A 16,804-nucleotide genomic window follows, 5' to 3' on the forward strand; every position below is an offset into this window, starting at 1 on the left:
GTGATATAAGGACCTGTACACACTGATAGGGGCGGCCCACGTATGTGATATAAGGACCTGTACACACTGATAGGAGCGGCCCACGTATGTGATATAAGGCCCTGTACACACTGATAGGGGCGGCCCACGTATGTGATATAAGGCCCTGTACACACTGATAGGAGCGGCTCACGTATGTCATATAAGGACCTGTACACGCTGATACCAGCGGCCCACGTATGTGATATAAGGTCCTGTACACACTGATACCAGCGGCCCACGTATGTGATATAAGGCCCTGTACACACTGATAAGAGCGGCCCACGTATGTGATATAAGGCCCTGTACACAGTGACAGCAGTGGCCCACGTATGTGATATAAGGACCTGTATATATTGATAGGAGCGGCCCACGTATGTGATATAAGGTCCTGTACACACTGATAGGAGCGGCCCACGTATGTGATATAATGTCCTGTACACACTGATAGGAGCGGCCCACGTATGTGATATAAGGTCCTGTACACACTGATAGGAGTGGCCCACGTATGTGATATAAGGTCCTGTACACACTGATAGGAGCGGCCCACGTATGTGATATAAGGTCCTGTACACACTGATAGGAGCGGCCCACGTATGTGATATAAGGCCCTGTACACACTGATAGGAGCGGCCCACGTATGTGATATAAGGTCCTGTACAGACTGATAGGAGCGGCCCACGTATGGGATATAAGGTCCTGTACACACTGATAGGGGCGGCCCACGTATGTGATATAAGGCCCTGTACACACTGATAGGGGCGGCCCACGTATGTGATATAAGGCCCTGTACACACTGATAGGAGCGGCTCACGTATGTCATATAAGGACCTGTACACGCTGATACCAGCGGCCCACGTATGTGATATAAGGTCCTGTACACACTGATACCAGCGGCCCACGTATGTGATATAAGGCCCTGTACACACTGATAAGAGCGGCCCACGTATGTGATATAAGGCCCTGTACACAGTGATAGCAGTGGCCCACGTATGTGATATAAGGACCTGTATATATTGATAGGAGCGGCCCACGTATGTGATATAAGGTCCTGTACACACTGATAGGAGCGGCCCACGTATGTGATATAATGTCCTGTACACACTGATAGGAGCGGCCCACGTATGTGATATAAGGTCCTGTACACACTGATAGGAGTGGCCCACGTATGTGATATAAGGTCCTGTACACACTGATAGGAGCGGCCCACGTATGTGATATAAGGTCCTGTACAGACTGATAGGAGCGGCCCACGTATGGGATATAAGGTCCTGTACACACTGATAGGGGCGGCCCACGTATGTGATATAAGGCCCTGTACACACTGATAGGAGCGGCCCACGTATGTCATATAAGGACCTGTACACGCTGATACCAGCGGCCCACGTATGTGATATAAGGTCCTGTACACACTGATACCAGCGGCCCACGTATGTGATATAAGGCCCTGTACACACTGATAAGAGCGGCCCACGTATGTGATATAAGGCCCTGTACACAGTGATAGCAGTGGCCCACGTATGTGATATAAGGACCTGTATATATTGATAGGAGCGGCCCACGTATGTGATATAAGGTCCTGTACACACTGATAGGAGCGGCCCACGTATGTGATATAATGTCCTGTACACACTGATAGGAGCGGCCCACGTATGTGATATAAGGTCCTGTACACACTGATAGGAGTGGCCCACGTATGTGATATAAGGTCCTGTACACACTGATAGGAGCGGCCCACGTATGTGATATAAGGTCCTGTACACACTGATAGGAGCGGCCCACGTATGTGATATAAGGCCCTGTACACACTGATAGGAGCGGCCCACGTATGTGATATAAGGTCCTGTACAGACTGATAGGAGCGGCCCACGTATGTGATATAAGGCCCTGTACAGACTGATAGGAGCGGACCACGTATGTGATATAAGGCCCTGTAAACAGTGATAAGAGTGGCCCACGTATGTGATATAAGGACCTGTACACACTGATAAGAGCGGCCCACGTATGTGATATAAGGACCTGTACACACTGATAGGAGCGGCCCACGTATGTGATATAAGGCCCTGTACACACTGATAAGAACGGCCCACGTATGTGATATAAGGTCCTGTACACACTGATAGGGGCGGCCCACGTATGTGATATAAGGACCTGTACACACTGATAGGAGCGGCCCACGTATGTGATATAAGGTCCTGTACACACTGATAGGAGCGGCCCACGTATGTGATATAAGATCCTGTACACAGTGATAGGAGCGGCCCACGTATGTGATATAAGGTCCTGTACAGACTGATAGGAGCAGCCCACGTATGTGATATAAGGACCTGTACAGTCTGATAGGAGCGGCCCACGTATGTGATATAAGGCCCTGTACAGACTGATACCAGCGGCCCATGTATGTGATATAAGGACCTGTACACACTGATAGGAGCGGCCCACGTATGTGATATAAGTACCTGTACACACTGATAGGAGTGGCCCACGTATGTGATATAAGGTCCTGTACACACTGATAGGAGCGGCCCACATATGTGATATAAGGCCCTGTACACACTGATAGGAGCGGCCCACGTATGTGATATAAGGACCTGTACACACTGATACCAGCGGCCCACGTATGTGATATAAGGCCCTGTACACACTGATACCAGCGGCCCACGTATGTGATATAAGGACCTGTACACACTGATACCAGCGGCCCACGTATGTGATATAAGGCCCTGTACACACTGATAAGAGTGGCCCACGTATGGGATATAAGGACCTGTACACACTGATAGGAGCGGCCCACGTATGTGATATAAGGTCCTGTACACACTGATAGGAGCGGCCCACGTATGGGATATAAGGCCCTGTACACACTGATACCAGCGGCCCACGTATGTGATATAAGGACCTGCACACACTGATAGGAGCGGCCCACGTATGTGATATAAGGCCCTGTACACAGTGATAGCAGTGGCCCACGTATGTGATATAAGGACCTGTATATATTGATAGGAGCGGCCCATGTATGTGATATAAGGCCCTGTACACACTGATAGGAGTGGCCCACGTATGTGATATAAGGTCCTGTACACACTGATAGGAGCGGGCCACGTATGTGATATAAGGTCCTGTACACACTGATAGGAGCGGCCCACGTATATCATATAAGGCCCTGTACACAGTGATAGGAGCGGCCCACGTATGTGATATAAGGCCCTGTACACACTGATAGGAGTGGCCCACGTATGTGATATAAGGTCCTGTACACACTGATAGGAGCGGGCCACGTATGTGATATAAGGTCCTGTACACACTGATAGGAGCGGCCCACGTATATCATATAAGGCCCTGTACACAGTGATAGGAGCGGCCCACGTATATCATATAAGGCCCTGTACACAGCAGCGTATACATGGAGCAGTGCCAGGAGATTCTCCATTACTGAAGGGTTTTGGTTTAGTAATATCGTCCTGAACACACCAGTGTGAATAAGACCCCAAACGTCATCAGAAGCTCCAAACACAAACCCAAATCCATCACTTCTTTACCAGTCACATGTTCTTACCTATCCTTAAAGAAACGCCGAAATCCAAACGCGATCATCTTACACCCGGACTCCAGGACAAAGATTAAAGTGAAGATGTAGTTACAGATCTTCAGAGCCTCGTCCAATACCTGGAAGAAAAGAGCGGCCATTATCGCCTGCCGAATCTTACGTGTGACCTCTAACCCCGGGCCACGTGTCTGACCCAGACGCGTTTCTGACACAGCTATTACCGCACCGGTTCTCCCTATACGCGGCGGTGAGGACACACTGACATCAGATTGCGGGCTTCTCACCTTTGGCTGCTGATAATGTTCCATGGCCATTGTAATGACATTGAGTCCGATGACGCCGGTGATAAAGAGATCCAGGTAGTGACTGGTGCACATGTGGTGTATGAGCAGGCGCGGGTGCGAGTACTCCGAATAGTACGGCTTACACTGGGCCTCTACAAGAAGGCAAACAAATACTGTGTGAATGAGGAGCGAGGAGCCACGTGTGACATCACAGTCATCTCTGCGCCCCCAGCACAGTCGCCTACGCCCCGCATGCAGCACCCCATGCACTTGCCATGCTCTAGATCCAAGAACTAATGCAGAAACATAAAAGAAAGAAAAGGCAAAACTTCAGACGCCATCACATGTAAGAAACTTGTGTCAGATCCTTGTGGATATTTACCGCCACGTGTCCCAGGTAAGTACTAGACAGTAAGCCACATAGAGAGTCACGGTACACGCTCAGATCTCACGTTACAGATGACAACACGTGAGAACAGAGAAAACTTCAACAACAGGACGGCTCCAAACACAAAACTTACGAACATCCTATGGAAGAACTTGTAGAAGAAGAGATGAGAATGCAGAGAACAGAATGAAAAGCACAGAATACATTGTGCATAGTGGAACATATAGACGGAACGCACCACGTCATGGGTTGTGAGGGTTAAGGAATGCTAGCCGCCATTATACAGCACCCACCTATTATATAGGAGGCCTTACCTATAGCCGCCATTACACAGCACCCGCCTATTCTATAGGAGGCCTTACCTATAGCCGCCATTATACAGCACCTGCCTATTCTATAGGAGGCCTTACCTATAGCCGACATTATACAGCACCTGACTATTCTATAGGAGGCCTTACCTATAGCCGCCATTATACAGCACCTGACTATTCTATAGGAGGCCTTACCTATAGCCGACATTATACAGCACCTGACTATTCTATAGGAGGCCTTACCTATAGCCGCCATTATACAGCACCTGACTATTCTATAGGAGGCCTTACCTATAGCCGACATTATACAGCACCTGACTATTCTATAGGAGGCCTTACCTATAGCCGACATTATACAGCACCTGACTATTCTATAGGAGGCCTTACCTATAGCCGCTATTATACAGCACCTACCTATTCTATAGGAGGCCTTACCTATAGCAGCCATTATACAGCACCCGCCTATTCTATAGGAGGCCTTACCTATAGCCGCTATTATACAGCACCTACCTATTCTATAGGAGGCCTTACCTATAGCAGCCATTATACAGCACCCGCCTATTCTATAGTAGGCCTTACCTATAGCCGACATTATACAGCACTTGCCTATTCTATAGGAGGCCTTACCTATAGCAGCCATTATACAGTACCCACCTATTCTATAGGAGGCCTTACCTATAGCCGCCATTATACAGCACCCACCTATTATATAGGAGGCCTTACCTATAGCCGACATTATACAGTACCCACCTATTCCATAGGAGGCCTTACCTATAGCCGCCACTATACAGCACCCACCTATTCTATAGGAGGCCTTACCTATAGCTGCCATTATACAGCACCTGCCTATTCTATAGGAGGCCTTACCTATAGCTGCCACTATACAGCACCTATCTATTCTATAGGAGGCCTTACCTATAGCCACCATTATACAGCACCTGACTATTCTATAGGAGGCCTTACCTATAGCCGCTATTATACAGCACCTACCTATTCTATAGGAGGCCTTACCTATAGCAGCCATTATACAGCACCCGCCTATTCTATAGGAGGCCTTACCTATAGCCGCTATTATACAGCACCTACCTATTCTATAGGAGGCCTTACCTATAGCAGCCATTATACAGCACCCGCCTATTCTATAGGAGGCCTTACCTATAGCCGACATTATACAGCACTTGCCTATTCTATAGGAGGCCTTACCTATAGCAGCCATTATACAGTACCCACCTATTCTATAGGAGGCCTTACCTATAGCCGCCATTATACAGCACCCACCTATTATATAGGAGGCCTTACCTATAGCCGCCATTATACAGCACCCACCTATTATATAGGAGGCCTTACCTATAGCCGCCATTACACAGCACCCGCCTATTCTATAGGAGGCCTTACCTATAGCCGCCACTATACAGCACCCACCTATTCTATAGGAGGCCTTACCTATAGCCGCCATTATACAGCACCTGCCTATTCAATAGGAGGCCTTACCTATAGCCGACATTATACAGCACCTGCCTATTCTATAGGAGGCCTTACCTATAGCCGCCATTATACAGCACCTACCTATTCTATAGGAGGCCTTACCTATAGCCACCATTATACAGCACCTGCCTATTCTATAGGAGGCCTTACCTATAGCCGCCACTATACAGCACCTGCCTATTCTATAGGAGGCCTTACCTATAGCCGCCACTATACAGCACCCACCTATTCTATAGGGGGCCTTACCTATAGCCGCCATTATACAGCACCTGCCTATTCTATAGGAGGCCTTACCTATAGCCGCCACTATACAGCACCCACCTATTCTATAGGAGGCCTTACCTATAGCTGCCTTTATACAGCACCCACCTATTTTATAGGAGGCTTTACCTAAGCCGCCATTATACAGCACCTAACTATTCTATAGGAGGCCTTACCTATAGCCGCCACTATACAGCACCTTCCTATTCTATAGTAGGCCTTACCTATAGCCGCCATTATACAGCACCTAACTATTCTATAGGAGGCCTTACCTATAGCTGCCACTATACAGCACCCACCTATTCTATAGGAGGCCTTACCTATAGCCGCCATTATACAGCACCCACCTATTCTATAGGAGGCCTTACCTATAGCCGACACTATACAGCACCTGCCTATTCAATAGGAGGCCTTACCTATAGCCGCCATTACACAGCAACCGCCTATTCTATAGGAGGCCTTACCTATAGCCGCCACTATACTGCACCCACCTATTCTATAGGAGGCCTTACCTATAGCCGCCATTATACAGCACCTGCCTATTCTATAGGAGGCCTTACCTATAGCCGCCATTATACAGCACCTACCTATTCTATAGGAGGCCTTACCTATAGCCGCCACTATACAGCACCTAACTATTCTATAGGAGGCCTTACCTATAGCCGCCATTACACAGCACCTGCCTATTCTATAGGAGGCCTTACCTATAGCCGCCACTATACAGCACCTGTCTATTCAATAGGAGGCCTTACCTATAGCTGCCATTATACAGCACCTGCCTATTCTATAGAAGGCCTTACCTATAGCTGCCATTATACAGCACCCACCTATTCTATAGGAGGCCTTACCTATAGCTGCCATTATACAGCACCTGCCTATTCTATAGGAGGCCTGGCTTATAGCCAACATTATACAGCACCTGCCTATTCTATAGGAGGCCTGGCTTATAGCCAACATTATACAGCACCTTCCTATTCTATAGAAGGCCTTACCTATAGCCGCCATTATACAGCACCTGCCTATTCTATAGGAGGCCTTACCTATAGCCGCCATTATACAGCACCCACCTATTATATAGGAGGCCTTACCTATAGCCAACATTATACAGCACCTGCCTATTCTATAGTAGGCCTTACCTATAGCAGCCATTATACAGCACCTGCCTATTCTATAGGAGGCCTTACCTATAGCAGCCATTATACAGCACCTGCCTATTCTATAGGAGGCCTTACCTATAGCCGCCATTACACAGCACCTGCCTATTCTATAGGAGGCCTTACCTATAGCCGCCATTATACAGCACCTGCCTATTCTATAGGAGGCCTTACCTATAGCCAACATTATACAGCACCTGCCTATTCTATAGGAGGCCTTACCTATAGCCGCCATTATACAGCACCTGCCTATTCTATAGGAGGTCTTACCTATAGCCGCCATTATACAGCACCTACCTATTATATAGGAGGCCTTACCTATAGCCAATATTATACAGCACCTGCCTATTCTATAGTAGGCCTTACCTATAACTGCCATTATTCAGCACCTGCCTATTCTATAGGAGGCCTTACCTATAGCCAACATTATACAGCACCTGCCTATTCTATAGTAGGCCTTACCTATAGCTGCCATTATTCAGCACCTGCCTATTCTATAGGAGGCCTTACCTATAGCCGCCATTCTATTGCACCTGCCTATTCTATAGGAGGCCTTACCTATAGCCGCCATTATACAGCACCTGCCTATTCTATAGGGGGCCTTACCTATAGCCGCCATTATACAGCACCCACCTATTCTATAGGAAGCCTTACCTATAGCCAACATTATACAGCACCTGCCTATTCTATAGGAGGCCTTACCTATAGCTGCCATTATACAGCACCTGCCTATTCTATAGGAGGCTTTACCTATAGCCGCCATTATACAGCACCTGCCTATTCTATAGGAGGCCTTACCTATAGCCGCCATTATACAGCACCCACCTATTCTATAGGAGGACTTACCTATAGCCGACATTATACAGCACCCACCTATTCTATAGGAGGCCTTACCTATAGCCCCCATTATATAGCACCTGCCTATTCTATAGGAGGCCTGGCTTATAACCACCATTATATAGCTCTTACCTATTCTATAGGAGGCCTGGCTTATAGCCGCCATTATACAGCACCTGTCTATTCTATAGGAGGCCTGGCTTATAGCCACCATTATACAGCATTCGCCTATTCTATAGGAGGCCTTACCTATAGCTGCCACTATACAGCACATACCTATTCTATAGGAGGCCTTACCTATAGCCGCTATTATACAGCACCCACCTATTCTATAGGAGGACTTACCTATAGCCGACATTATACAGCACCCACCTATTCTATAGGAGGCCTTACCTATAGCCGCCATTATACAGCACCTGCCTATTCTATAGAAGGCCTTACCTATAGCTGCCATTATACAGCACCTGCCTATTCTATAGGAGGCCTTACCTATAGCCGCCATTATACAGCACCTGCCTATTCTATAGGAGGCCTTACCTATAGCAGCCATTATACAGTACCCACCTATTCTATAGGAGGCCTTACCTATAGCCGCCATTACACAGCACCTGCCTATTCTATAGGAGGCCTTACCTATAGCCAATATTATACAGCACCTACCTATTTTATAGGTGGCCTTACCTATAGCCGCCATCATACATCTCCTACCTATTCTACACGGCAGATGCTTGTAGACGCCATTCAGACTACATTGTACAGAATCCTAAACTTTCCTCTTCTATCCAATACACAATTTAATCAGTAAAGAGTTGGTAAATCCTCATTTGCATAGATATTGGATTCTGACTACTCGGGGCTCGGCGATCGTTTCTTCATTAGCCGCTCTCTATGACTTCACAGATTGACTTTATTTGTTCGCTCTCCTCAGATTGTTATGGGTCCACTGGATTAAGCAAGATACAAAACCTCAATTTACCGAGCGCCACATAGGGCCATATATGGATGGGCCATATAGGGATGAGTCATATAGGGATGAGCCATATAGGGATGGGCCTCATAGGGATGGGCCACATAGGGATGGGCCACATAGGGATGGGCCACATAGGGATGAGTCATATAGGGATGAGCCATATAGGGATGGGCCATATAGGGATGGGCCATATAGGGATGGGCCACATAGGGATGGGCCACATAGGGATGAGTCATATAGGGATGAGCCATATAGGGATGGGCCTCATAGGGATGGGCCACATAGGGATGGGCCACATAGGGATGGGCCACATAGGGATGAGTCATATAGGGATGAGCCATATAGGGATGGGCCATATAGGGATGGGCCATATAGGGATGGGCCACATAGGGATGGGCCACATAGGGATGAGTCATATAGGGATGAGCCATATAGGGATGAGTCATATAGGGATGGGCCACATAGGGATGGGCCATATAGGGATGGGCCATATAGTGATGAGTCATATAGGGATGAGCCATATAGGGATGGGCCTCATAGGGATGGGCCACATAGGGATGGGCCACATAGGGATGGGCCACATAGGGATGAGTCATATAGGGATGAGCCATATAGGGATGGGCCATATAGGGATGGGCCATATAGGGATGGGCCACATAGGGATGGGCCACATAAGGATGAGTCATATAGGGATGAGCCATATAGGGATGGGCCTCATAGGGATGGGCCACATAGGGATGGGCCACATAGGGATGGGCCACATAGGGATGAGTCATATAGGGATGAGCCATATAGGGATGGGCCATATAGGGATGGGCCATATAGGGATGGGCCACATAGGGATGGGCCACATAGGGATGAGTCATATAGGGATGAGCCATATAGGGATGAGTCATATAGGGATGGGCCACATAGGGATGGGCCATATAGGGATGGGCCATATAGTGATGGGTCATATAGGGATGGGCCATATAGGGATGGGCCATATAGGGATGAGTCAGGCCATTATCTAATCCTCTTATTACTTCTGGATTATTCCATTATTTACCAGGGGGTTATTGTATATCTTTTATTGTGCATGCACCTATAGGATACAATAGGGGTCTGTGATATGGAACTACAGGTCAGTAATGCCCCTCTAGGAGGCAGAGTATTCGGTCATGTATGGCACAGTATAGTAGTATGGGAGAATGGCGGAGATCAGGTTGGCCATATATAATAGAGATGACAAATACATTAAAGTACCAGCCTATATAAGTGTATAGGTGCCTGTGACATGCATAGGCTCTTGTCTGCATGACATATGGACGTGTACTACGCAGCCAAATTCACGTATATACTGATTAGATTGCACAATACAATGTCAGATAACCAACGTATCTAAGGATGAGATTTCATTTTATGGGACTGATGGGAAAGCTGATGTGACCCAATCCAAATCCCATATGTGACCATAGGACGGACAATCTGCAGAAGTACTAGTATATAGTATATATATAGTCCTAGCCAATGTGTCGCCATATACCTCCCTGTATTCTCCTCTACTACCGCCTTGTTTGTGAAGGATTCTATAACTGCATTACAATAGACACCTATATGTCATATACTTCCTACACCTATAGAGGACATACTAAGGAACATATAGATTGGGATTCCTTGTATACCCCCGACCCCTTGGAGCCGTATTTAGAGGATATACTAAAGAACATATAGATTGGGATTCCTTGTATATGCCCGACCCCTTGGAGCCGTATTATTACGCTTTACTATCCATCAGGCTGCAGATGTTTTTCAGGGTCTTGATGTTTGTCCATTTACAGGCAGGAATCTGACAATCCTATAATAAGGTGTCGCCTATACCCGCCATACTGTCCTGTTGTGTCTGCTATGCTGTTAACCCATTAGGTTCAGGTCTGTTCTACGATGACAATGACTTTTTGTGTTTAGTTAATATAATAGGAATTTCTATGGATACAAAGTAACAGAGGCCACAAGTAGTGTAACGAGAGTCTGCAGCTCGCAGAATGTTCCGTATACTGCTATATAATACTAATGTGTACACAGAGCGGGGTCCAAGCCAAGCCCATTCAGTCACCGGGCCGGCACTGCCATCTTAAAATATCATTTACAATATTTAAAGGGGGTTTCAACGCTAATAACAATATAGGAAAATACCTCTAAGTGTTCTGGATTGTCACCAGCTGATACCGCCCCGGTTATCGGGCTCAGCTCGGTGCTGCACTCTTGTTTCGATGTTACTAGGGCTTGCACTGTAATGTAAATGACTATAGTGGACATTTCATCTCCCCCTCACAGACACTGCCTCCATTTACAGCCGTCTGAGTGCCCCTTTATGACAATGTACAAGGTAATGCTGTTATTACTCACTGTCTTTGCACATAACAGATCTGCTGCCCAGCGTGTGAAACACAATCCCTCCAGAGTAAAAGGGCACTGGGCCAGGGAGCAGTGGCAATAGGAGGAATGTGAAGTGTGATGACCTGTACATTAGGGACAGGGAGAGGGGTAGTAACCATATGTTCAGTGTATGCATGTCTTATAAGCAGGAGATAACAAACAGGAGCAGGTCACTGGTCTACAGAGGCGTCTCAGCATGAGCGGCATGATTTACTGGCTAATCTCACTCTATGGAAACCAGACTGTAACTGTATTCATTCCTGACTTCACTTACATTAGGTAAGGAGTAAGATAAGATAATTCTAGTCTATCCTGACCACAGTAATGGCGCCAGTCACTACTCTATGACACCTCTCCTGTTACCCAGGGGTATCTACTCGGGCCCCCCATGACTGTCACTTATTATTTATAGCTGCTTCTCACATCACACACTGTACGGGCTGTCTCTTCTGCAATGAGTCTTATTTTTGTGAATTTTAACACCAAGATGAGATGTGTGAGCCATGAGATAAACGGACAAGACTGCACACACAGCTTAGTGGACGGCTGACACGAGACAGCGATTAGTGACACCACAAGTCCCTGTGCTGGGACCAGACATCTGCCAGTACCTTGGCTCGGACTGGCCGAGTGCTCCAACATTGTATCATCCATCATTAGATCTAAAAGAACGACACGGGGTTAATGACCCATCGCTACGGGAAAATGACCTGTGACCTGAGGGTAAGGCCCACCAATGCAAAAACGCAAACAACCAGTCTTCATTACCCAAACCTTCCATTGTTTAGTGTACACACCTCCTATGCAGACCTATGGGGTCTCCATGATAACAGACCACAAATCCATCCGGTGTAGTCTGATCCATACATTCGGTAGGTGAATAACGATTGGGGGCGGGTGGGAGTTTATACGCAGAGGGTGTGGTCTGTTAGCACGGTAACATATAGGTTTGTATAGGAGCCGTACATTTCTTTCTCACGCCTTCACAAAGACCAGGCCTTTGTTGGACTTACGTCTCTGCATTCGCTTCATTGTTAGATGCAGTGAACCAATAAAAAAATGTGGTTGCCGAGGTGGACCTTCCCTTTAACTGAGACACAGGCCAGCCTTCATTGTGGTGACAAATTACTGGTTACTTTATGGCCGGTCGATATTTTGGAAAACAATGACTGCAGATGAGAAGGGCGGAGTTCTTCCTACAAAGCCTCCGTCCCTGTGCCGATAATGACCTATATGATGCCACCGGCTCCGATACTCGGACACTCCCAGACCTTATAGACCTTATATAAAGCAGGACCGTAAAGGAGCGTCACAAGTAATAGCTGAAAGCTCAATACACTTTATAAAGGGACACAAGAGGTTTGGCACAGTAACCGGAACGTACGAGCTCGTCCACCTTCAGAGGATCTGCCTATGGCCTGAATAAGACTGTCTGTAGGGAGAGAAGGAAACACTGTTCTCCTATACGTCCCATTATAGAGCAAACAAGACACACAAATAGCCAGTGCGGCCTCTGACTCATAGAAGTGTCCCCTTTCTGTGATCTCGTGTGGACCTTCTGCATAGTAATCCCTGGAGGTGACAATCCGCTGGTGTGCCTTGGCCGTTATAGGAACACATTGGACTCATAGGCGGTGGCGGCGGCTGAGGACTCTTAAAGGCTCCAAGCAGAGACTGAATAGAGAATTGGGCAGTGGCTCGGGGGACACACATCAGATACTTATGGCATATTGTGTATATCACAGGTATATACTGTATATATCTCCAGGGGACTCTTATAGTGATTGTATCTCGTATGTTCCAGGATTATGGTATTGTATTGCTCAGCGTTCTGTGATCTCGGGTTAGTAGCGCAGTATTATTGTTCTCATTGTCCTATATATTTATGATGTTAGTGATGTCATCACAGCTTTATGATGTCACTCTACTGGATTTACTGAATGTGTTGAGCAATGCTCGGCCATCTCTGGAACTGAGGAGAAGAGGATTCATTGCACGAAGATCCTGATTCCAAAAGTCACAGAAAAAAATCTCATCACATAAGTATGGCGGGAAGGCAAAAGAAAAGAGAGGCCGTCAGGTGTATGACGACATATATCAGTGCATGGCAGTGCGGCAGGGGGTGCAGGTACTCACTCAGTGTCAGTCTTGTTTCTGAAAGCTGCTGACAAGTAATGGAGGATCAGTGGATTCCAGAAAATTCCAAAGTGTATGATGGAAATGTCTGTGTTAGGGTGCGTTCACACAATGTAACGTGCCGCGTGATCTGCGACGTAAGGCGGCGTATACGATCATAACTCCCATTGAAATCAATGGGAGCGTTTACGGCGTGCGAAATCTCACACGCCGTATACGAGCCAGATCACGCGGCACGTTACATTGTGTGAATGCGCCCTTACTGCTGTACTTGTAGAATTGATGGCGAGTATACAATGACTATATAGAACTGTACTGCCTGCTGGGTACAATTCCAGGAGAATGAAACGCGATAACTACCCCAGGGGCCATGGTGGGGCAGATGTTTTAACACACAGATCAGCGGCCATTGTGATACCCAGCCGGAGGGGCTGAGCAGATCTATATAGATTGTGGAGATAAGGATTTAGTATAGCGTAATGTATTGTTGTCACTGTTGGGTCAAGAGTCCAGTGGGCGGAGGGAAGCTCAGAATGAGCACAGATTAAATAAAATGCACGTTATACTGAATCCCCCATCCCAAAAAACTGTATATATAATAAATATGCACTAGACTGGTGCTATAGGGTCCAAAAACTGTCACACATGCTTTACACCTCTTTTTCTACGATATAGACACTTTTATGTTGTCCAAAAGGTGGTCAAGACTGGGTGAAAAGAGATCAGGGCTTAACATCCAAAACTGTGCTTGCACCAAATTACCAAAAGTCAATGCACCAAAAATTTGTGCTGAAATTATTTTGGAAACCAAGCAAACTAATGAGTGATGTAAAGTAAGAGTGTACAGTATAAAAGTGCACCAGATTAGCAAACAGTTTCTGTCACTGGGATAAATCTGGTGTAGAATCAGTCACTGAGATAAATCTGATATAATATCAGTCACTGTGATAAATCTGGAGTAGAATCAGTCACTGTGATAAAATGGGTAGAATCAGTGACTGTGATAAATCTGGTGTATAATCAGTCACTGTGATAAATTTGGTGTAATATCAGTCACTGTAATAAATCTGGGTGAATAATCAGTCACTGTGATAAATCTGGTGTAGAATCAGTCCCTGTGATAAATCTGATGTAATATCAGTCACTGTGATAAATCTCCATCTCTACTGTTCTCCCATCTCTGCTGTTCTCCCATCTCTGCTGTTCTCCCATCTCTGCTGTTCTCCCATCTCTGCTGTTCTCCCATCTCTGCTGTTCTCCCATCTCTGCTGTTCTCCATCTCTACTGTTCTCCCTCTCTACTGTTCTCTTATCTCTACTGTTCTCCATCTCTACTGTTCTCCATCTCTACTGTTCTCCCATCTCTACTGTTCTCCATCTCTGCTGTTCTCTTATCTCTACTGTTCTCCCATCTCTACTGTTCTCCATCTCTACTGTTCTCCATCTCTACTGTTCTCCCATCTCTGCTGTTCTCCATCTCTGCTGTTCTCCCAACTCTACTGTTCTCTATGTCTACTGTTCTCCCATCTCTACTGTTCTCCCATCTCTACTGTTCTCCATCTCTACTGTTCTCCCATCTCTGCTGTTCTCCATCTCTACTGTTCTCCCATCTCTGCTGTTCTCCATCTCTGCTGTTCTCCCAACTCTACTGTTCTCTATGTCTACTGTTCTCCATCTCTACTGTTCTCCCATCTCTACTGTTCTCCCATCTCTACTGTTCTCCATCTCTACTGTTCTCCCATCTCTGCTGTTCTCCATCTCTGCTGTTCTCCCAACTCTACTGTTCTCTATGTCTACTGTTCTCCCATCTCTACTGTTCTCCCATCTCTACTGTTCTCCATCTCTACTGTTCTCCCATCTCTGCTGTTCTCCATCTCTGCTGTTCTCCCATCTCTACTGTTCTCTATCTCTACTGTTCTCTATGTCTACTGTTCTCCCATCTCTACTGTTCTCCCATCTCTACTGTTCTCCCATCTCTACTGTTCTCCATCTCTACTGTTCTCCCATCTCTACTGTTCTCCATCTCTACTGTTCTCCATCTCTACTGTTCTCCCATCTCTACTGTTCTCCATCTCTGCTGTTCTCCCTCTCTACTGTTCTCCATCTCTACTGTTCTCCCATCTCTGCTGTTCTCCCATCTCTACTGTTCTCTATCTCTACTGTTCTCCCATCTCTACTGTTCTCCATCTCTGCTGTTCTCCCTCTCTACTTGAGAAGGAGTACGGTAGAGATGGGAGAACGATAGAGATGGGAGAACGGTAGGGATGGAGAACGGTAGATATGGAGAACAGTAGAGATGGAGAACAGTAGAGAGGGAGAACAGCAGAGATAAGAGAACAGTAGAGATAGAGAACAGTAGAGATGGAGAACAGTAGAGATAAGAGAACAGTAGAGATAAGAGAACAGCCGAGATGGAGAACAGTAGAGATGGAGAACAGTAGAGATGGAGAACAGTAGAGATGGAGAACAGTAGAGATGGAGAACAGTAGAGATAAGAGAACAGTAGAGATGGGAGAACAGTAGAGATAAGAGAACAGTAGAGATAAGAGAACAGTAGAGATGGGAGAACAGTAGAGATAAGAGAACAGTAGAGATGGAGAACAGTAGAGATGGAGAACAGTAGAGATAAGAGAACAGTAGAGATGGAGAACAGTAGAGATGGAGAACAGTAGAGATGGAGAACAGTAGAGATGGAGAACAGTAGAGATAAGAGAACAATAGAGATGGGAGAACAGTAGAGATAAGAGAACAGTAGAGATAAGAGAACAGTAGAGATGGGAGAACAGTAGAGATAAGAGAACAGTAGAGATAGAGAACAGTAGAGATGGAGAACAGTAGAGAGGGAGAACAGCAGAGATGGAGAACAGTAGAGATGGGAGAACAGTAGAGATAAGAGAACAGTAGAGATGGAGAACAGTAGAGATGGAGAACAGTAGAGATGGAGAACAGTAGAGATGGAGAACAGTAGAGATAAGAGAACAATAGAGATGGGAGAA

At 46.4% G+C, this 16,804-nt stretch overlaps 1 protein-coding gene across 1 annotated transcript in view; it reads right to left on the bottom strand.

The window, feature by feature from the left end:
- The window catches only part of LOC142187948 (voltage-dependent T-type calcium channel subunit alpha-1G-like), a 67,211-nt gene that overhangs the window by 15,980 nt on the left and 34,427 nt on the right, over positions 1-16,804 (bottom strand). Inside the window, exons 11-13 of the mRNA XM_075261739.1 lie at positions 12,285-12,335; positions 3,850-4,001; positions 3,575-3,684 (exon numbers count right to left, since the gene is read on the bottom strand). Of these exons, the coding sequence (XP_075117840.1) occupies positions 3,575-3,684; positions 3,850-4,001; positions 12,285-12,335 (313 nt within the window). The remainder of the gene's footprint in view (positions 1-3,574; positions 3,685-3,849; positions 4,002-12,284; positions 12,336-16,804) is intronic.

Source organism: Leptodactylus fuscus, unplaced genomic scaffold (genome assembly GCF_031893055.1).
Source record: "Leptodactylus fuscus isolate aLepFus1 unplaced genomic scaffold, aLepFus1.hap2 HAP2_SCAFFOLD_332, whole genome shotgun sequence".
NCBI classification, from domain to species: Eukaryota; Metazoa; Chordata; class Amphibia; order Anura; family Leptodactylidae; genus Leptodactylus; species Leptodactylus fuscus.